The sequence below is a fragment of the Tetrao urogallus genome, assembly GCF_951394365.1.
Source record: "Tetrao urogallus genome assembly, chromosome: 18".
Lineage (NCBI taxonomy): Eukaryota > Metazoa > Chordata > Aves > Galliformes > Phasianidae > Tetrao > Tetrao urogallus.
This window is the reverse complement of record NC_136831.1, coordinates 6,540,730-6,554,148: the sequence shown is the minus strand read 5'-3', so window position 1 is coordinate 6,554,148 and position 13,419 is coordinate 6,540,730. Positions and strand designations below refer to the sequence as shown.

Sequence of the window (13,419 nt, the reverse complement as noted above, 5' to 3'; positions counted from 1 at the left end):
TTCCCTTTGGGATTCTGTTAACAATACATGCCTTGTAGTCACACACAAGCAGCTTCTCCCAAGCAGAATGCCCAAAGGTGCAGAGGGCTGGGAAGACGAAGGCTGAAATGAAGCCATTGCTGTATGTGCTGCATATCAGTGCTTCAGGACCAACAGCTGCCCCCGTAAGACAATGTTTTGGAGATGTGAGCAGAATTGCTGCTTGCATGTTGCGCTCCCAGACCTGTAACCTGGCTCTCCAAAATTGCTTAGGGCTTCTGAGTGCTGCATGACCAAACCCTTTCTAAATGCCTCTCACTATTCAGTGGATCTCCTCTGATCCTAGGTTCACTTGGGGAAGATTGAAATGTTTTGCTGTAGATGGAGGAGCATAGCCTGGGCTAACAACCTCCCCGTGTTGCTTCAAGGGCTTTTTCAAATCCGTTGTTGTTTCATTGTTTCTCTCCTCTGTCCTCTGATAACTGGTGTTTTTCACTTTAATCCAGAGAGTGGAATTTTTTAGGAAGAAATGCAGTTACTGCTGATGTAGCTACAGGGGCTCCCTGCAGATGCTAGGATGCATCAGTTGGGACAAGGTAGGCATGCAACCTTTTGTTGGCTTTCCTGTAACTTAGAGCAAACATCAGCACTCTGTGTGTTTAGGAACAGTGTGAATGTTAGCTTCTAACATTTGTGATGTTGGCAACAAAAACTTATTCCCAGTTTTGTTTTTGATAAGAACTGCACAAAACCAGCTTCCAGACTAAGAGCCATTCCCACTTGAGTTATCAGGGTTAATATTTAACTGCTCCCTGTGAGTTAAAATAGCTGTTTGCTGTAGTATGTAAAACTGCATTTCAGGTGCGGGGGATCATCTCTGTTTGCCTTTCCCTTTGCTAGTGGGGAGAGGTGTTCTGGACTGCCAAGTCAGTCTCTGGCAAAGTGCACATTTGCATGATATGAACTGGGGAAACTGGGACAGGGCAAGACATTGTCAGGTGCTACGGGTCAATGGGAAACACCATCTCCTAGATCTGGATATGCTGATAGCTCCACTCAAGCGTGGTGTGTGCCCTCAAAGCTGTGGCAGGGATTCATTTACCCTCGGAATGTTTTGTGTGCACTTGGCATCAGTGGAGCTTTGTTTGAACTGACACTAGTGATGAGGAAAGCCTGGTTCTACTTGTCCTACTGAGGTACAGTAGTGTGGAAAGCAGTTGTCTCTCTGTACGTGATGACATGATTCAAAATTAAGGAACACGAAGAAAGAAATGGTATTGTGGTTTCACCAAAGTGATGTATGTCTTCTACGTTCTGCAGCTGTTCATGGACCCAAGTTCATCCATGCCCTGTATCACTGTTGAAGTAGCATCACTGGCATTTTCTGTCCACTCAGTGATCATTGTGAAGGGATGGGGCAAGAGTTCAGCCCCAAAAAGGGACTGGTCCTGGCCATGGCAGTGGAGGAAACTTGACAGGGAGCTCAAAAAGAACAGCTGGAGAGTGCAAACTATCTGTGTGCCATCTGTCTGTGTGACAGCTCAGAGCCAAAGGACGTGTTCCTGAGCCAGGTGAGCCTGTGTAACAAGTTTGTTGGCCATAGCAGAGTGAGATTGGGGTGAAGTTGACATGCTTTTAAGAAGTGAAAAAGTGAGACTGAACTCTGGTAGTCTGAAAGTTGGGTTGGCTTGTTGGAGAGGGAGGGGACTGGCTGGCTGCAACTGTCAGATAATCTGACTGTAAGCACTGACTCCTCTGCATTGTGGTGGATGTGCAAGGAGTCCAGCTCTGATCTGCAGCAAAAGCACTCCCGAAGTAAAATGGATGTGTGTGTCTTATCAGCTTTTGTGGGCAGGGATTGCCTTTGGATTGGAGCTACAGTCATGGCAAGAAGAAGAAACCAAAGATCTGTTTGTGCTTATGCTTCGAATCTTTCCCAGTCCCTCGGGTTGGTGGTGGTTTGAAACCTATTTTCTTCCTCTAGTGTGTGACAACCCTGCCTGTGCCACAGGAGTCGGAACTGGATGATCTTCAAGGTCTGTTACAACCCATTCCATGTTTCTTTGACTGCAAGTGTGGCTGCTCTTGTACTTCACACCAATGCTCCCAGTGATGCCTCCACCAGATTAGAGGTAAAGGATTTCCTTCTTCTTACACCAGATTAACTTCATAGAGGGAAATAGAGGAAACCTCTCCTGTCTGTAGTAGAAAGTGTTTCTTTTCCCAGTTTGGGTAGCAGTAAGTTTTAAATAATAGAATTGGTGTAAAACTGCTGTCTTGTCTGACAAATTGGACCTGTGTGTGAAGATACAGGGAGCCTTAGGAGAGAGGGTGTGAACATTCTTGCAGGCAAATCCAGAGAGAAGACCAGCCCACTGGTTCAGTACACCTGGAAATAGCTGCATGGGGCACACCTCTGGGCAGCAGCAGCAGAGCTTCCATCTCTCCCGGGCCTCTCACTATGCGGTTTTTAATCAGAAGACTTCCTAAAGATCCCAGAATATTCCGTTGGCTCCTTATTTTAACAGTCCTTTCCCTCATCATTACTTGTTTTAGCTCCTTGTTTGGCGTGGATAAAAGCGTTTTCAGGTAAGAGCCCTGCTTCCTTGCAGTACATGCTTGTGGATACGGTGCTTCTGCTCGCTTTCTCTCCCTCTCTCTTTTAATCTCGAAAGTTGCACTTTGGATCTGAGTTTGATGACCACTTTCCTTAAGAAAGCTGTGTTGCATACAATCAGAGCACAGTGTTGGAAGATCGCAGCCAAACTTTCTTCTGCTGTATTGCCTGCTCCCAGTGCTTCCCTGCACAGTTGTATTAAGAAAGCAGCTTTTACTCTGTGTGTTCCCATAGTTTGGCACTACGTATTTGCTTTTACCCTGTAGCTCCCATAAGGACCTCACCCAATTCTAGCCTCGATTGCATTGCTAGACATTGAATTTGTTGTGATACCTTTACATTTATAGTGACTTCAACACTTGATTCCTAAAGTAATACAAACATACAGTGTACTGGCACACTGATGCCACGCTGACATGATAAAGATATAAGTTATCTTTTTTTTTTTTCCATTCCTGGCTTCTTTAAACCATTTTGTCCTGCAAAGATACTGGAGACACTTAACACTGCTGAAACTTTATGTAGAACACACCCAGGCATGTGCAGTATGTAGTTGTCTCTGTTTCTACTTCTGTGCCTTTGTATGTAACGTGAAATACAGAAAGCAGCATTGTCTTGGTTTTATTTGCTTCAGGGCTCAGTAAATTGGAGAAGGAGGTGGCAGTAAGTATTACTGTGCTTCCACAGTTGTTTGCCAGCTCTACTCCAGAGGCTGCTGTTTGATGAATTGGGTTGAACCAGTTGTCTGGTTTTAAAGAGTTGATCAGGGATCAAGGTCTGTGCAGGCACAAGTGCCTGGCCACGTGCCTCTGACTGCAAGAAGGTTTTGGATGCATAGAGCCCTCCATTTTGCATTTTAGTCTCAATGTTACCAAATGTCTTTTTATCTAGAATATAAGTGAAATATTTCCTTTTACTGGAGTATGCAGTGACACATTTAAATGTGCAGGGCTATGATAGAAAGCAACCACTGCATCCCTGATTGAAGCTGGTTAAATGAGAGGAAATAGAGGAAGAGCTGATAGGCTCCTCTTTTTACTGGGAATGATGTTGTAAATGTCCAAGTATCCATTTTATATCAACTGATTTTTAAAAGCCATTCTAGGCTAATAATTTCCTAATCAGTTCAGTGTATTGCTCTGCAGCCTCAGCAGTAATCAAAGTGCTCCAACCTCTTATCTGCAGAGGTGCGTTTTTCCCATTTACTACCTTGGGAGCACTTCTAAGAATCATGAAATAAACAAGTTATTTGAACAATTGTATCACCCAAGGGGCAAAGTGTGAGATCTGACAACTGTGTCAGTTTGTTATGGAAACTTTTGTTTCATGTAAAAGCTTAGCTGCAGAATTTTTCAGCTTTCTTTTTCCTGTTCCACCTTACAACTGTGCGTACAGGGAAGGTTTCAATTAGATGTCAGAGGTACATTTTTCACAGAGAGGGTTGTGAGGTGCTAGAACAGGCTGCCCAGAGAGGCACCTCCATCCCTGGAGGTGCTCAAGACCAGGTTGGTTGGGCCCACGGCAGCTTGATCTAGAGGTTGGCATGCTCTGGGTGCCTGATCTAGTGGTTGGCAGCCCTGCCCGTGTGGAGCTGGATGATTTTTGAGGTCCCTTCCAACACAAACCACTCTAGGATTCTATGTATAGAAGAAAGATTGTATACATATAAGCTTTAGAATGTATTTAATAGCTTTGAAGTGCCTGTTGTAAGGTGTTTGTAGCTGGTGAGTGCTGTGTGATGCCATTGCAGTAGCTGAGGAGAAAAGGAGAGGAAACAGTGCCTTGTGGCCCCAGATTACAGCTCTGGATTCAGTCCTTGGTTCTGACCCAAACTCAAGTGGTGAAACTGGGGGTTGTACAGTCTTTTTCTGCATTATTATATCTGAGTTCTCTCTGCAGGACATTTAGCTTCCTCAGGCAGGATCTGCACTGGAGCTGTGTCTGACCTGTGGCGTGCTCTCTTTGGAAGATATCTTAAGTAAATCTGAAGATAGAACTGCCTTTCTCAAATCCCTTAGGATCTGATCCTGGGATATTACCAGTTTGCATTATATCTGATTGGTCTCTCTGAGGCAAGCCAGTTTTGGTGATGAGCTGGTTGTTTTGGGAACCAAATTATAGAGCATATGGTAGCAGTTGGTCTTTTTATGACTGTCATTTCCAATGTCATAGAGATGGTGTAAAAGAAGTGATGCATGCTTATGGAGTGAATTTCACTCCTTATTAGACTTCCTTTTCTGAGCTCTGTAAGATCTCCATATTTTTAACACCTGTCTGCTGATAAATAAGGCATAAGGAATGCCAGGTGTCTGTCTTTGTGTTGTGTCCCATGTCCTGAAGTCAGTGTCTCTGAAACAGGGTCCTGCAGTGCTCTATGTACACTCCTGGGGACTGTCGTGCCCTGGGCAGGGCAAAGCTATTCTGTGCTGGTTTGTAGTTAGTGCCAACGTAGAGCATATTTCGTGAGTTAAGTCCCAAAGAGGAAATTTGAATAAAACTTTGTTGGCAAATACCTAAATGAAATTGAATTCAGACAGCATCCTTCTAACAAGGGTGTTTTACTTCCCTGCAGAAACGCAGTTGCAGATACCAATGCAAGTCATCTGAATGTAATGGTTGTGTGCAGAAGTGATCTGAAGTGCAGTCAAGAGCACAAGAACTGTGCTGGAAGCTGCTCAGTGTTAAGTGGAAAGTGTTTGTGATGTGTCTGCTTTTCCTTTGATTGCATTCAGGCAGCTCAAGATTTACCAAAGCATCTCACATATGCTACAAGTGGACACCCAAGATCAGCAAAGCTCAAACTATTCTGCTAATGGGAGAATTTTGAAGGTTGGTTTGGAGAGAAATGCTACGTGGCTCGAACTGAATACTGCTGTGAGTACACCAAGTTGGGAAGGGAAGAAAGAGCAGAAGGAAACAGTGAGACCAGTTGCCAGGGTGGAAGAAGGCAAGGAGAAGGTGACTGTGAAACCATTCCCTGAGGTGGTGGGAATCAAGAATACAACAGCATCAACAGCCTCTGTAGTGCAGAGAACAAAGGAGAAAACAACAGCAAGACCAGTTCAAGGGGTAGAGGAAGCTGATGGAAAGAAAACAGTTCCCAGGATGAAGGGAGACAAAGAGAAGGCGACTGTGAAACCATCCTTTGGGCTGAAGGTGGATCATGCAAACAGCACATCCAAAGACAAACCAAAGGCAGAAGAGCCTCCTGTGTCGGTGAAAACCACAAGACCTGTGACTCAGGCTGCCACAGTGACAGAAAAGAAGAAACTGAGGGCTGCTGATTTCAAGACTGAGCCTCAGTGGGATTTTGATGATGAGTACATACTGGATAGCTCATCTCCAGCATCGGTAGGTGTAATGGCCTTGTGTGTATGTCCCTGTTGACCTCTTTGTCTGCTGTCTCCTGGGCATCTTTGCCCTTCAGAGCAGAGGCTGATGTCCAAGCTGGTAGATCAACCCACTCATGTAGGCAGGTGCTGTTGAGGCCCAGAGCAGGAGAGCTGTGTGAGTATGGCTCAGTTGGCCTGGCCTGTCCTCCACCATGCTCCAGGATGGGAAGTTGTTGGAACTGCACCCATTTTCGTGGGTTCCTTTCTTTAAAAGTCAGCCAGAACAATCTTTCTATAACTCAGGAGCAGCAGGAGCTGGGGAGAATCTCTCTGCTGCTAGATGTCCTACAAGGTGATTCCAGTCTTGAGTGCTTTGCTCTGTTGCATAGGAGACTTAGTCACATAACACAGCTTCTGTGTGGCACAGTACCCTAAAGTAAGTGCCATTACACTTAGTCTTGTAATGTCTGTGGCAGACATTCAGAGCCTGGCCCTAAATCATGGTCCTAATACGGGTGTCTCATTTCCTGGGAAACTGAACATCTCCATTATGGTAAGGACTCAGTTTTTACAGTTCCCAGATTTGCCTTGATCTTTGTGTTATGCAGCCAGGCTAAAGTAATCAGGGTTGTGGGGAAGGAACAGGAGTACATCTGTGTAATCTGTTTTCCCAAGCAGACGTGTAGTAATGCGAGTCAAAAGCTTTGGCAGCAGTGGGAAACTTGTTGTGCCTGTGCTGTGCTGCAAGGAGTGACACTGGCAGTGGGAGTGAGGAGGATCCTGATGCACTGAAGTGGAGGCTTTCTCATTTGTTTGAGTTAAAGTCGGAGTGAAGTGAAAGAAAAGTGAGGTGATGGTTGGTGAATGCTTGTCTTACTGCTCCAGAGACAGCAGAGTGGAGGCTGTTGGTGGCATTAAGGTGAATGTAGGTGCTGCTGGAGAGGTCTGCCAGGGCTGCAGGCACTGCGTCATTCTGCTCAGGCCACCCCCTGCTCTCTTGAAAATGTTAATGCCAACCCCACTGTGCCTTGGGAGACACACAGAGAGCAGAGGTAGATTAGCTGCAGTGATGAAATATCCGGGGCTGAACTTTACTGTTTTGATGTTTTCTTTCTGAGTTCTTTCTCCTTTGTGATCTTTGCCCCTTTTGGCAGTGCAAGCCATTCTTTTGCTGACAGGTTGTGCTCTTCAGGGTGGCATTGAGCCACATGAGAGGAGAAGATTCATGATTCTATTAAATAGAACATTTGGCTGTTAAACCTTTGAGCTCATTTACTGGCCCAGCCTTACTGTGACACAGCAGAAGGGCCTGGCTCACGATCATGTGTGTGGAGCAGGATGTGCATCCTTGTTCCTGGACTAGAGGCACCCGAAATACAAATGGGAGTGGGCAAAATATGAGGCTGAGTGTGCGTGTGCCATATGTGACAGTCCCTCGCCCTTCCTGCCCTGTGCTACTGCATTACACATAGTGGGGTTAGGTCAGCTGGATCCTGCTTGGTGACTCCCAGATGCTTCTGTCTTCTGTAGCTCCCTGGAAAAGACATGCAGTTATCTCAGAGTGCAGAGCAGGAGCTGGCAGAGAGATGAGGGACAACAGCTTTCAGCAGGAAGCCAAGTGTTCTTCATTCTAACTGGGGCTGCAGAGCATCTGGGCGTGCAGAACAGCTGAGGCAGCAGGGAAAACCCTTCCACAATAGTGGAACATGGAGGAAGTACGTGCAGAAGGGTTGTTGGTGAGGATATGGATTTAGACATCATGCACTGAATCTTGCTTCCAAATGTCATCTCTAATTCTGCAAAGAGAAGGAGTAACTACAAGTGCTTCCAACTTCCTTCATTTCCTGCACAGTCAGACTTTCCCCTAATTCCTCTTGTATTGATCCAGACTAGCTGTGAGAAGTACCAGGCCTCAAACAGTACAAAGTACAGCTTGAACATCCCTGTCTCTGGGCATGTAACATGCTAAAAATGAAATGACACCAACATCAAACCCTGCACAGTATTTTTATCATTGCAGTGCTGTCGTGACAAGCAGAATGTCAGCAGGGAGCCCAGCTCAGCTGTGAGCATGCTGCAAGGCTTTGGTAAAGCAGTCTGGCCACTTCTGGGGGTTTGAGGTGGGCACACAGGTCCACTTGATCTTCTTTTTTGTACTCTGGTAGATGCTGTAGTAACTGTTTGGGGAAGATGTCTAAGAGAATAAAGGCTAAATTGACTCAGTGGAAAATCCACCACAGTTGGAGCTCTCTGCTCTCCATCTGCACACACAGCCTAATGCTTGCCAGCTGCAATGAGACCATTCTTGTTACCAGCTGACTTGGATTCTCTTATCAGCTGCAAGTTGCTCTGCTGTTCCTTTAGGAGATGGAATAAGCTGTGTGCTTTTTCTTTTCTTTTAAGGGAACAGCGATGGTGATCTGACCCCACCTGTGTGTCAGTATGCGTGTGCATGTTGTATCTGAGATCAAAGGCCTGTGAGCTGTGTTGTTAAAAGGGACTGCTGGCATTACCTGGTTCATTTAAAAAAAAACATAAGACCATGACCAGGTTACACCTGTTACAAGTTTCAGTTGGCAACAGGTAGTGAGGCCTGAGGCCATTAAAACCTGTGAGAGCTACAGGCCTGTTTTTCTGAAGAGGAAAGTCTCAGAGACTTGGGGTAATCCTGCCTTACCTGTAAGTAATTTTGCATCATCTAATTGTTCATCTGTTATTGTGCCTCATTTCTGTGGTAATGGGGACACTGAGAGGAGTGGATGATCCATTGGAGTTTCTCTGATTCTTTACATGACACTTGTGCATAGGCACTCAGACAGGTTTATCAGCTCCCTGCTAATCAGCCCTTATTGTTTCTTCTTGTTTTTCAAGACCTGCTCTGAATCAGTGAGAGCAAAGGCTGCCAAGTCTGACTGGCTGCGAGATCTTTTCCTGCCAAACATCACACTCTTCATAGACAAGAGTTACTTCAATGTCAGCGAGTGGGACCGCCTGGAGCATTTTGCACCTCCCTATGGCTTCATGGAGCTGAATTACTCACGTGAGTCTCCCAGGGTCGTCAGAATGGGACCATGAAAACTTCCCACAGGAACTGTATGCTGGGTTGCTGGTGTTTTGCAGGACCTCCTTGACAAACACATCAAGCTAGGTGGATCTTGTGGAGGAAATTGTGGTGGTTTCCCTGGGTCCATTCTCAAGGTTCTTGATGCTAATGCTCCACCATGTTTGCTTCACAGTGGTAGAAGAAGTCATGTCACGCCTGCCCCCAAATCCCCACCAGCAGCTGCTCCTGGCCAACAGTAACAGTAACGTGTCAACGTGCATCAGCTGTGCCGTTGTGGGGAATGGAGGGATACTGAATAACTCTGGAATGGGCAAGGAGATCGACTCCCATGACTACGTGTTCCGGTGAGACGACCTGATGGTTCCTGGGAGACACACAGCTAGCCTGCTGTGGCCAGCAGGAAGCTGTGCTGACTGCCAGCTGCCCAAATGATTGGTGGCAGGAGGAGATGAAAAACCGCAAAGGTTTTTCTCTTATCTGCTAACTATTTGTTTGATTTCCTTGGACAGGGTGAGTGGAGCTGTCATCAAAGGTTATGAGAAGGATGTGGGAACAAAAACCTCCTTCTATGGATTCACAGCATTCTCCCTTGTGTCCTCTCTCCAGAACTTGGGACGCAAAGGGTTCAATAAGATCCCGCAGGGGAAGGTCAGTCAGGTCAATGCTTGTACAGCTTTGACAGGATTCTGTTAACCTGTGACCTTCATTTCTGATCTTTTCATGCGTGGTGGGCACAGGGGCTGAGCTAACACTTCAGCATTACTCTTAGTGAGGGATCCGTGGCTTGAGAGTGAATGTTCATGGTGGCAAATTGTGCTAGTGCTACCCTAGCCCTTTAGAATATAATAGAATAGCTCACTTGGAACTGCCTGGCCACACCAGGGCCTGCCAAAGCTAAATCATATTATTACAGGCATTCTGCAATTGCCTCCTGAACAGTGGCAGGCAAGTCATCAGACACCTTGCTGGGAAGCTAGTGCTAGTGGTGGCAGTGGTGATGAGGAGTCGGTTGGACTAGATGATCTTGTAGGTTGTTTCCAACCTTGTGATTCTATGATTCTGTGATTCTGTGAAGCCTGATCCAGTGTTCAACCACCCTCACAAACCTTTAGCATGTTGAAGTAGCTATGGATCAGATGTTCTGTCCATTCTGTCACTGTGGGATGGTTAAAAGCTGCAGAGCACCGGTGTGTGCTTGAGCAGCTCAGTCAGCTTAGATGTCTGCTTGCTTTTTGGTGTTAAAGGACCTGTCTCTCTTGTGTTGTTCATTAACGCTCACTTTTTCTTTCTTAGCATATCAGGTACATTCACTTCCTGGAGGCAGTTAGAGACTATGAGTGGCTGAAGGCTCTTCTGCTGAACAAGGATATCAGGAAAGGATTCCTGAACCACTATGGGTAAAGCAAACCAGCTCCACCTCTACGTCCTTCAGTGTGGAGCTCTCTGCTGTACCTTCATCTCCACAGTGCTCAGTCTGCCGAGTTGCAAGACCAGCTTAAATCCTCCCTTCTTTATCTGATTTATCTGAAGAAATGTCTTCTTTCCCTCCCAGCTGTGAGCACTGCTGTGATGCCTCCTTCCTAGCTATTTCTATAGCAGCTGCTCTTAGTGGTCTGTGGTCTGAGCTCAGAGAAAGCTCTGAGTTTCTGTGGGATGAACACGAACTGCTCTCTGCTTTGGTGTCTGTGTGTAGTCCTACTCATGGGTGAAGAGCTGGTTTCACCAAGTCTTATCTGTACACATGCATGTTTTAGATATTTCCATCTTTGTTGCCACTCTTGCAGCCGGCTATGGAGGCTTTGTCATCATCTAAGAAATGTTGCAGGATAACTGAACAATGTGATTCTTCTCTCACCACCAAGTACATCAGGCTGATGCTTTCCAGCCATAATGAAACACGGGAGTTTATCCTGAGTGTCTCCCTATTCCTGTCCCTAGGCAAAGGCCCCGGGAGAGATTTGATGAAGATTTCACGATGGATAAGTACCTGGTAACTCACCCTGATTTCCTCAGATACTTGAAAAACAGGTGAGCTGGGAACTGTGTGCTTTCTGGCTGGCAGCATCTCTCTCTGTTTCTGTGCTCTCTCTTTCCAGCCCAATGACTTGTAACTGCAGTTGAGCCGTACCAGCAGATTTGGGGTTAGCTTCACCAGTGTGCAGTCACTTAAAGTGCTCTGTGGTACTGCAGTGGGATGTTAGCTGCAGGCAGACCTACAAACTTCTCATCTGTGAGCAAAAGAAGCAGCAGCTCTCAGACAGATTGGCTTTCTGCGTCCAAAAGGAGTCAAGTGGCAATGTTAGATGTGAGCAGAGCATTGCTAAGGTGCCAGGAGAGTTAGCCTGTTCAGGACCAACCTTTCATGCTACCCATTGCTCAGCACCTTGGAGGAAGGCTCCATAACAGCCCTCCTCTCCTTACATCATGTCTTTACTCAAGGGATTAGTTGTTCCCTCAAGCACAGTAATGGGCTCTTCTTCAGCATCCTATTTGGCCTGACTGCACTTCTTTGCATCTCATTTTCACAAGTGTGCCCTGGATACTATTACTGTTGTAAGATCTGCCAATTGTGGGCCACACATGACCAGGAGATATAGGAAGAAGAGCTCCTGTTGTGCCAGCTCTGATTGTGTTTGCCCTTTGGTCTCCTTGAGAGCTGCATTATGTCTTTCTGATAGATAGCAAATGCAGTGCCAGATGGCTTGCACTCCCCTGCTCATTCTTCTCTCTCTTCTCTGACTTGGGCTCTTTCCAAGGCCAGGAGAGCTCAAATTCTATTTTTAATGTGTGGACTCCTACCTTCCTAACAACTACTGGCACAAAACACAGCAGCTCCTAGCAGATTTTGTGACCCTCCTTCTGCACCTTTCCTGCATCGTGTTTCATTCCCGAATGTGGATGGGGAGAGTATACCAGGGACTCTAAAGCCACCTCTGCACTGCAAGGCAAGGAACAGGGAGTGATTTGAATGTACTAAGTCCTTTAATCATGTCTCCATTTATCCCCACTGCTTCTTGACCTGTAAAGTTTGGGCTGAGCTGGGTTCAGTGCAGGTTTCAGTGCAGGTGATGGAAGCATTCTGGACTGGCCTTGTGCTTCACTGAGCACACAGCACTACCCACACATGAGCAGTCGTGGCTTGTTTGAAATGCTCAGTGTGGCCACAAGCTGCTGCAAGGAGGGAAAGTGCCAAAGGAGCCCAGGAGGACAAGCCATGCACAGCTTGAGCCAGCGCGCTCAGCAGCCGCTCCGTGCTTTCTTCTCTCGTACTGCAGGTTCTTGAAATCTAAAAATCTGCAGAAGCCCTACTGGCGGCTGTACAGACCCACAACAGGAGCCCTCCTGCTGCTGACTGCCCTGCATCTCTGTGACCGGGTAAGGGTAGTACGATTCTTGCTCACACCCCTGCCTGGAAACAAAGCATAACTGAGTGTGGGTGTCCCCAGCCCTGCCTTGTCAGCTAGAGGGGAACAGAGTGAGCACAAAAAAAAAAACAGCCCTAAAATAGTTCACACAAAGGTTGTGCAGCCTGCTTTAGGACCTGAGAGCTGTTGTGCCTCCCAGGCAGTCAATGCAAGAGGATGTTGGCTTTCTGGGGCCTCTTTTCACAGCCTGGTCTATATTGGGTGCCCTTGCAGAGTCATTGGGAGGCGTCCTTTTCTGTGCTCCCACCCTGTTTGGGAGCTGTCCTGTATTTCATTTAGATCCCTCTGTCCTTGATATCTCCCTGCTGAGCCCTCTTGTCTTTCCCAGGTGAGTGCCTATGGCTACATCACAGAAGGTCACCAGAAATACTCGGATCACTACTATGACAAGGAGTGGAAACGCCTGGTCTTCTACATTAACCATGACTTCAACTTGGAGAAGCAGGTGTGGAAAAGGCTTCATGATGAGAACATCATGAAGCTCTACCAGAGACCCTGACTGTGTGGAGAGGGCCGTTGCCTGGGAAATCTCAACAGCACCTCACAGGGAACAGAAGAGGACCTCAGAAGCCAGGGTTAGCACTGCACTTCCAGGCCCAGCTTCAGCTGCACAGAGATATTTCCGTCCTTTGGTACCTTTATTTTCTCACAACACTTCCTAAAACATGCATATTCTACAGACCAAGAGAACAGAAGGGAAAAGTGCCTCCAAACAAGTCCCACCTGACTTGTGGATGGTTGTATGCTCTGGTGCTGGGAAAGAAAAATCCAGGATGAATCTGAATAGCAGATGTTCCAGTGCCCATTATCTTAATCAGGTTCTCCCTCTGCAAGGAGATGGTTTGGGGCTAGTTTTGCTGTCGGTGGGTTGTCTCTGTGAGCAGCGCTCTTTGTGGAGCTGGGTGTTTTTGATAAGCAGTGGATAGAAAAGGGGACACGGACCATCCTGTCTCAAGGGGATGATTTGTGTCCTGGAGGTGCTCTTGTTGCTCTGCTCCCTGC

General features: G+C 46.7%; 1 protein-coding gene across 1 annotated transcript; it reads left to right on the top strand.

Annotated features, from left to right (window-relative positions):
- Positions 1-2,440: 2,440 nt before the first annotated feature.
- On the top strand, positions 2,441-12,916 carry ST6GALNAC1 (ST6 N-acetylgalactosaminide alpha-2,6-sialyltransferase 1; the record flags this gene model as incomplete). The annotated part of the gene is made up of 9 exons (XM_079544432.1): positions 2,441-2,568; positions 5,329-5,947; positions 8,800-8,968; positions 9,165-9,336; positions 9,502-9,640; positions 10,286-10,389; positions 10,931-11,020; positions 12,268-12,367; positions 12,746-12,916. 9 exons carry the CDS (start codon positions 2,441-2,443, stop codon positions 12,914-12,916), a joined length of 1,692 nt encoding a protein of 563 aa, XP_079400558.1.
- Positions 12,917-13,419: the final 503 nt, after the last annotated feature.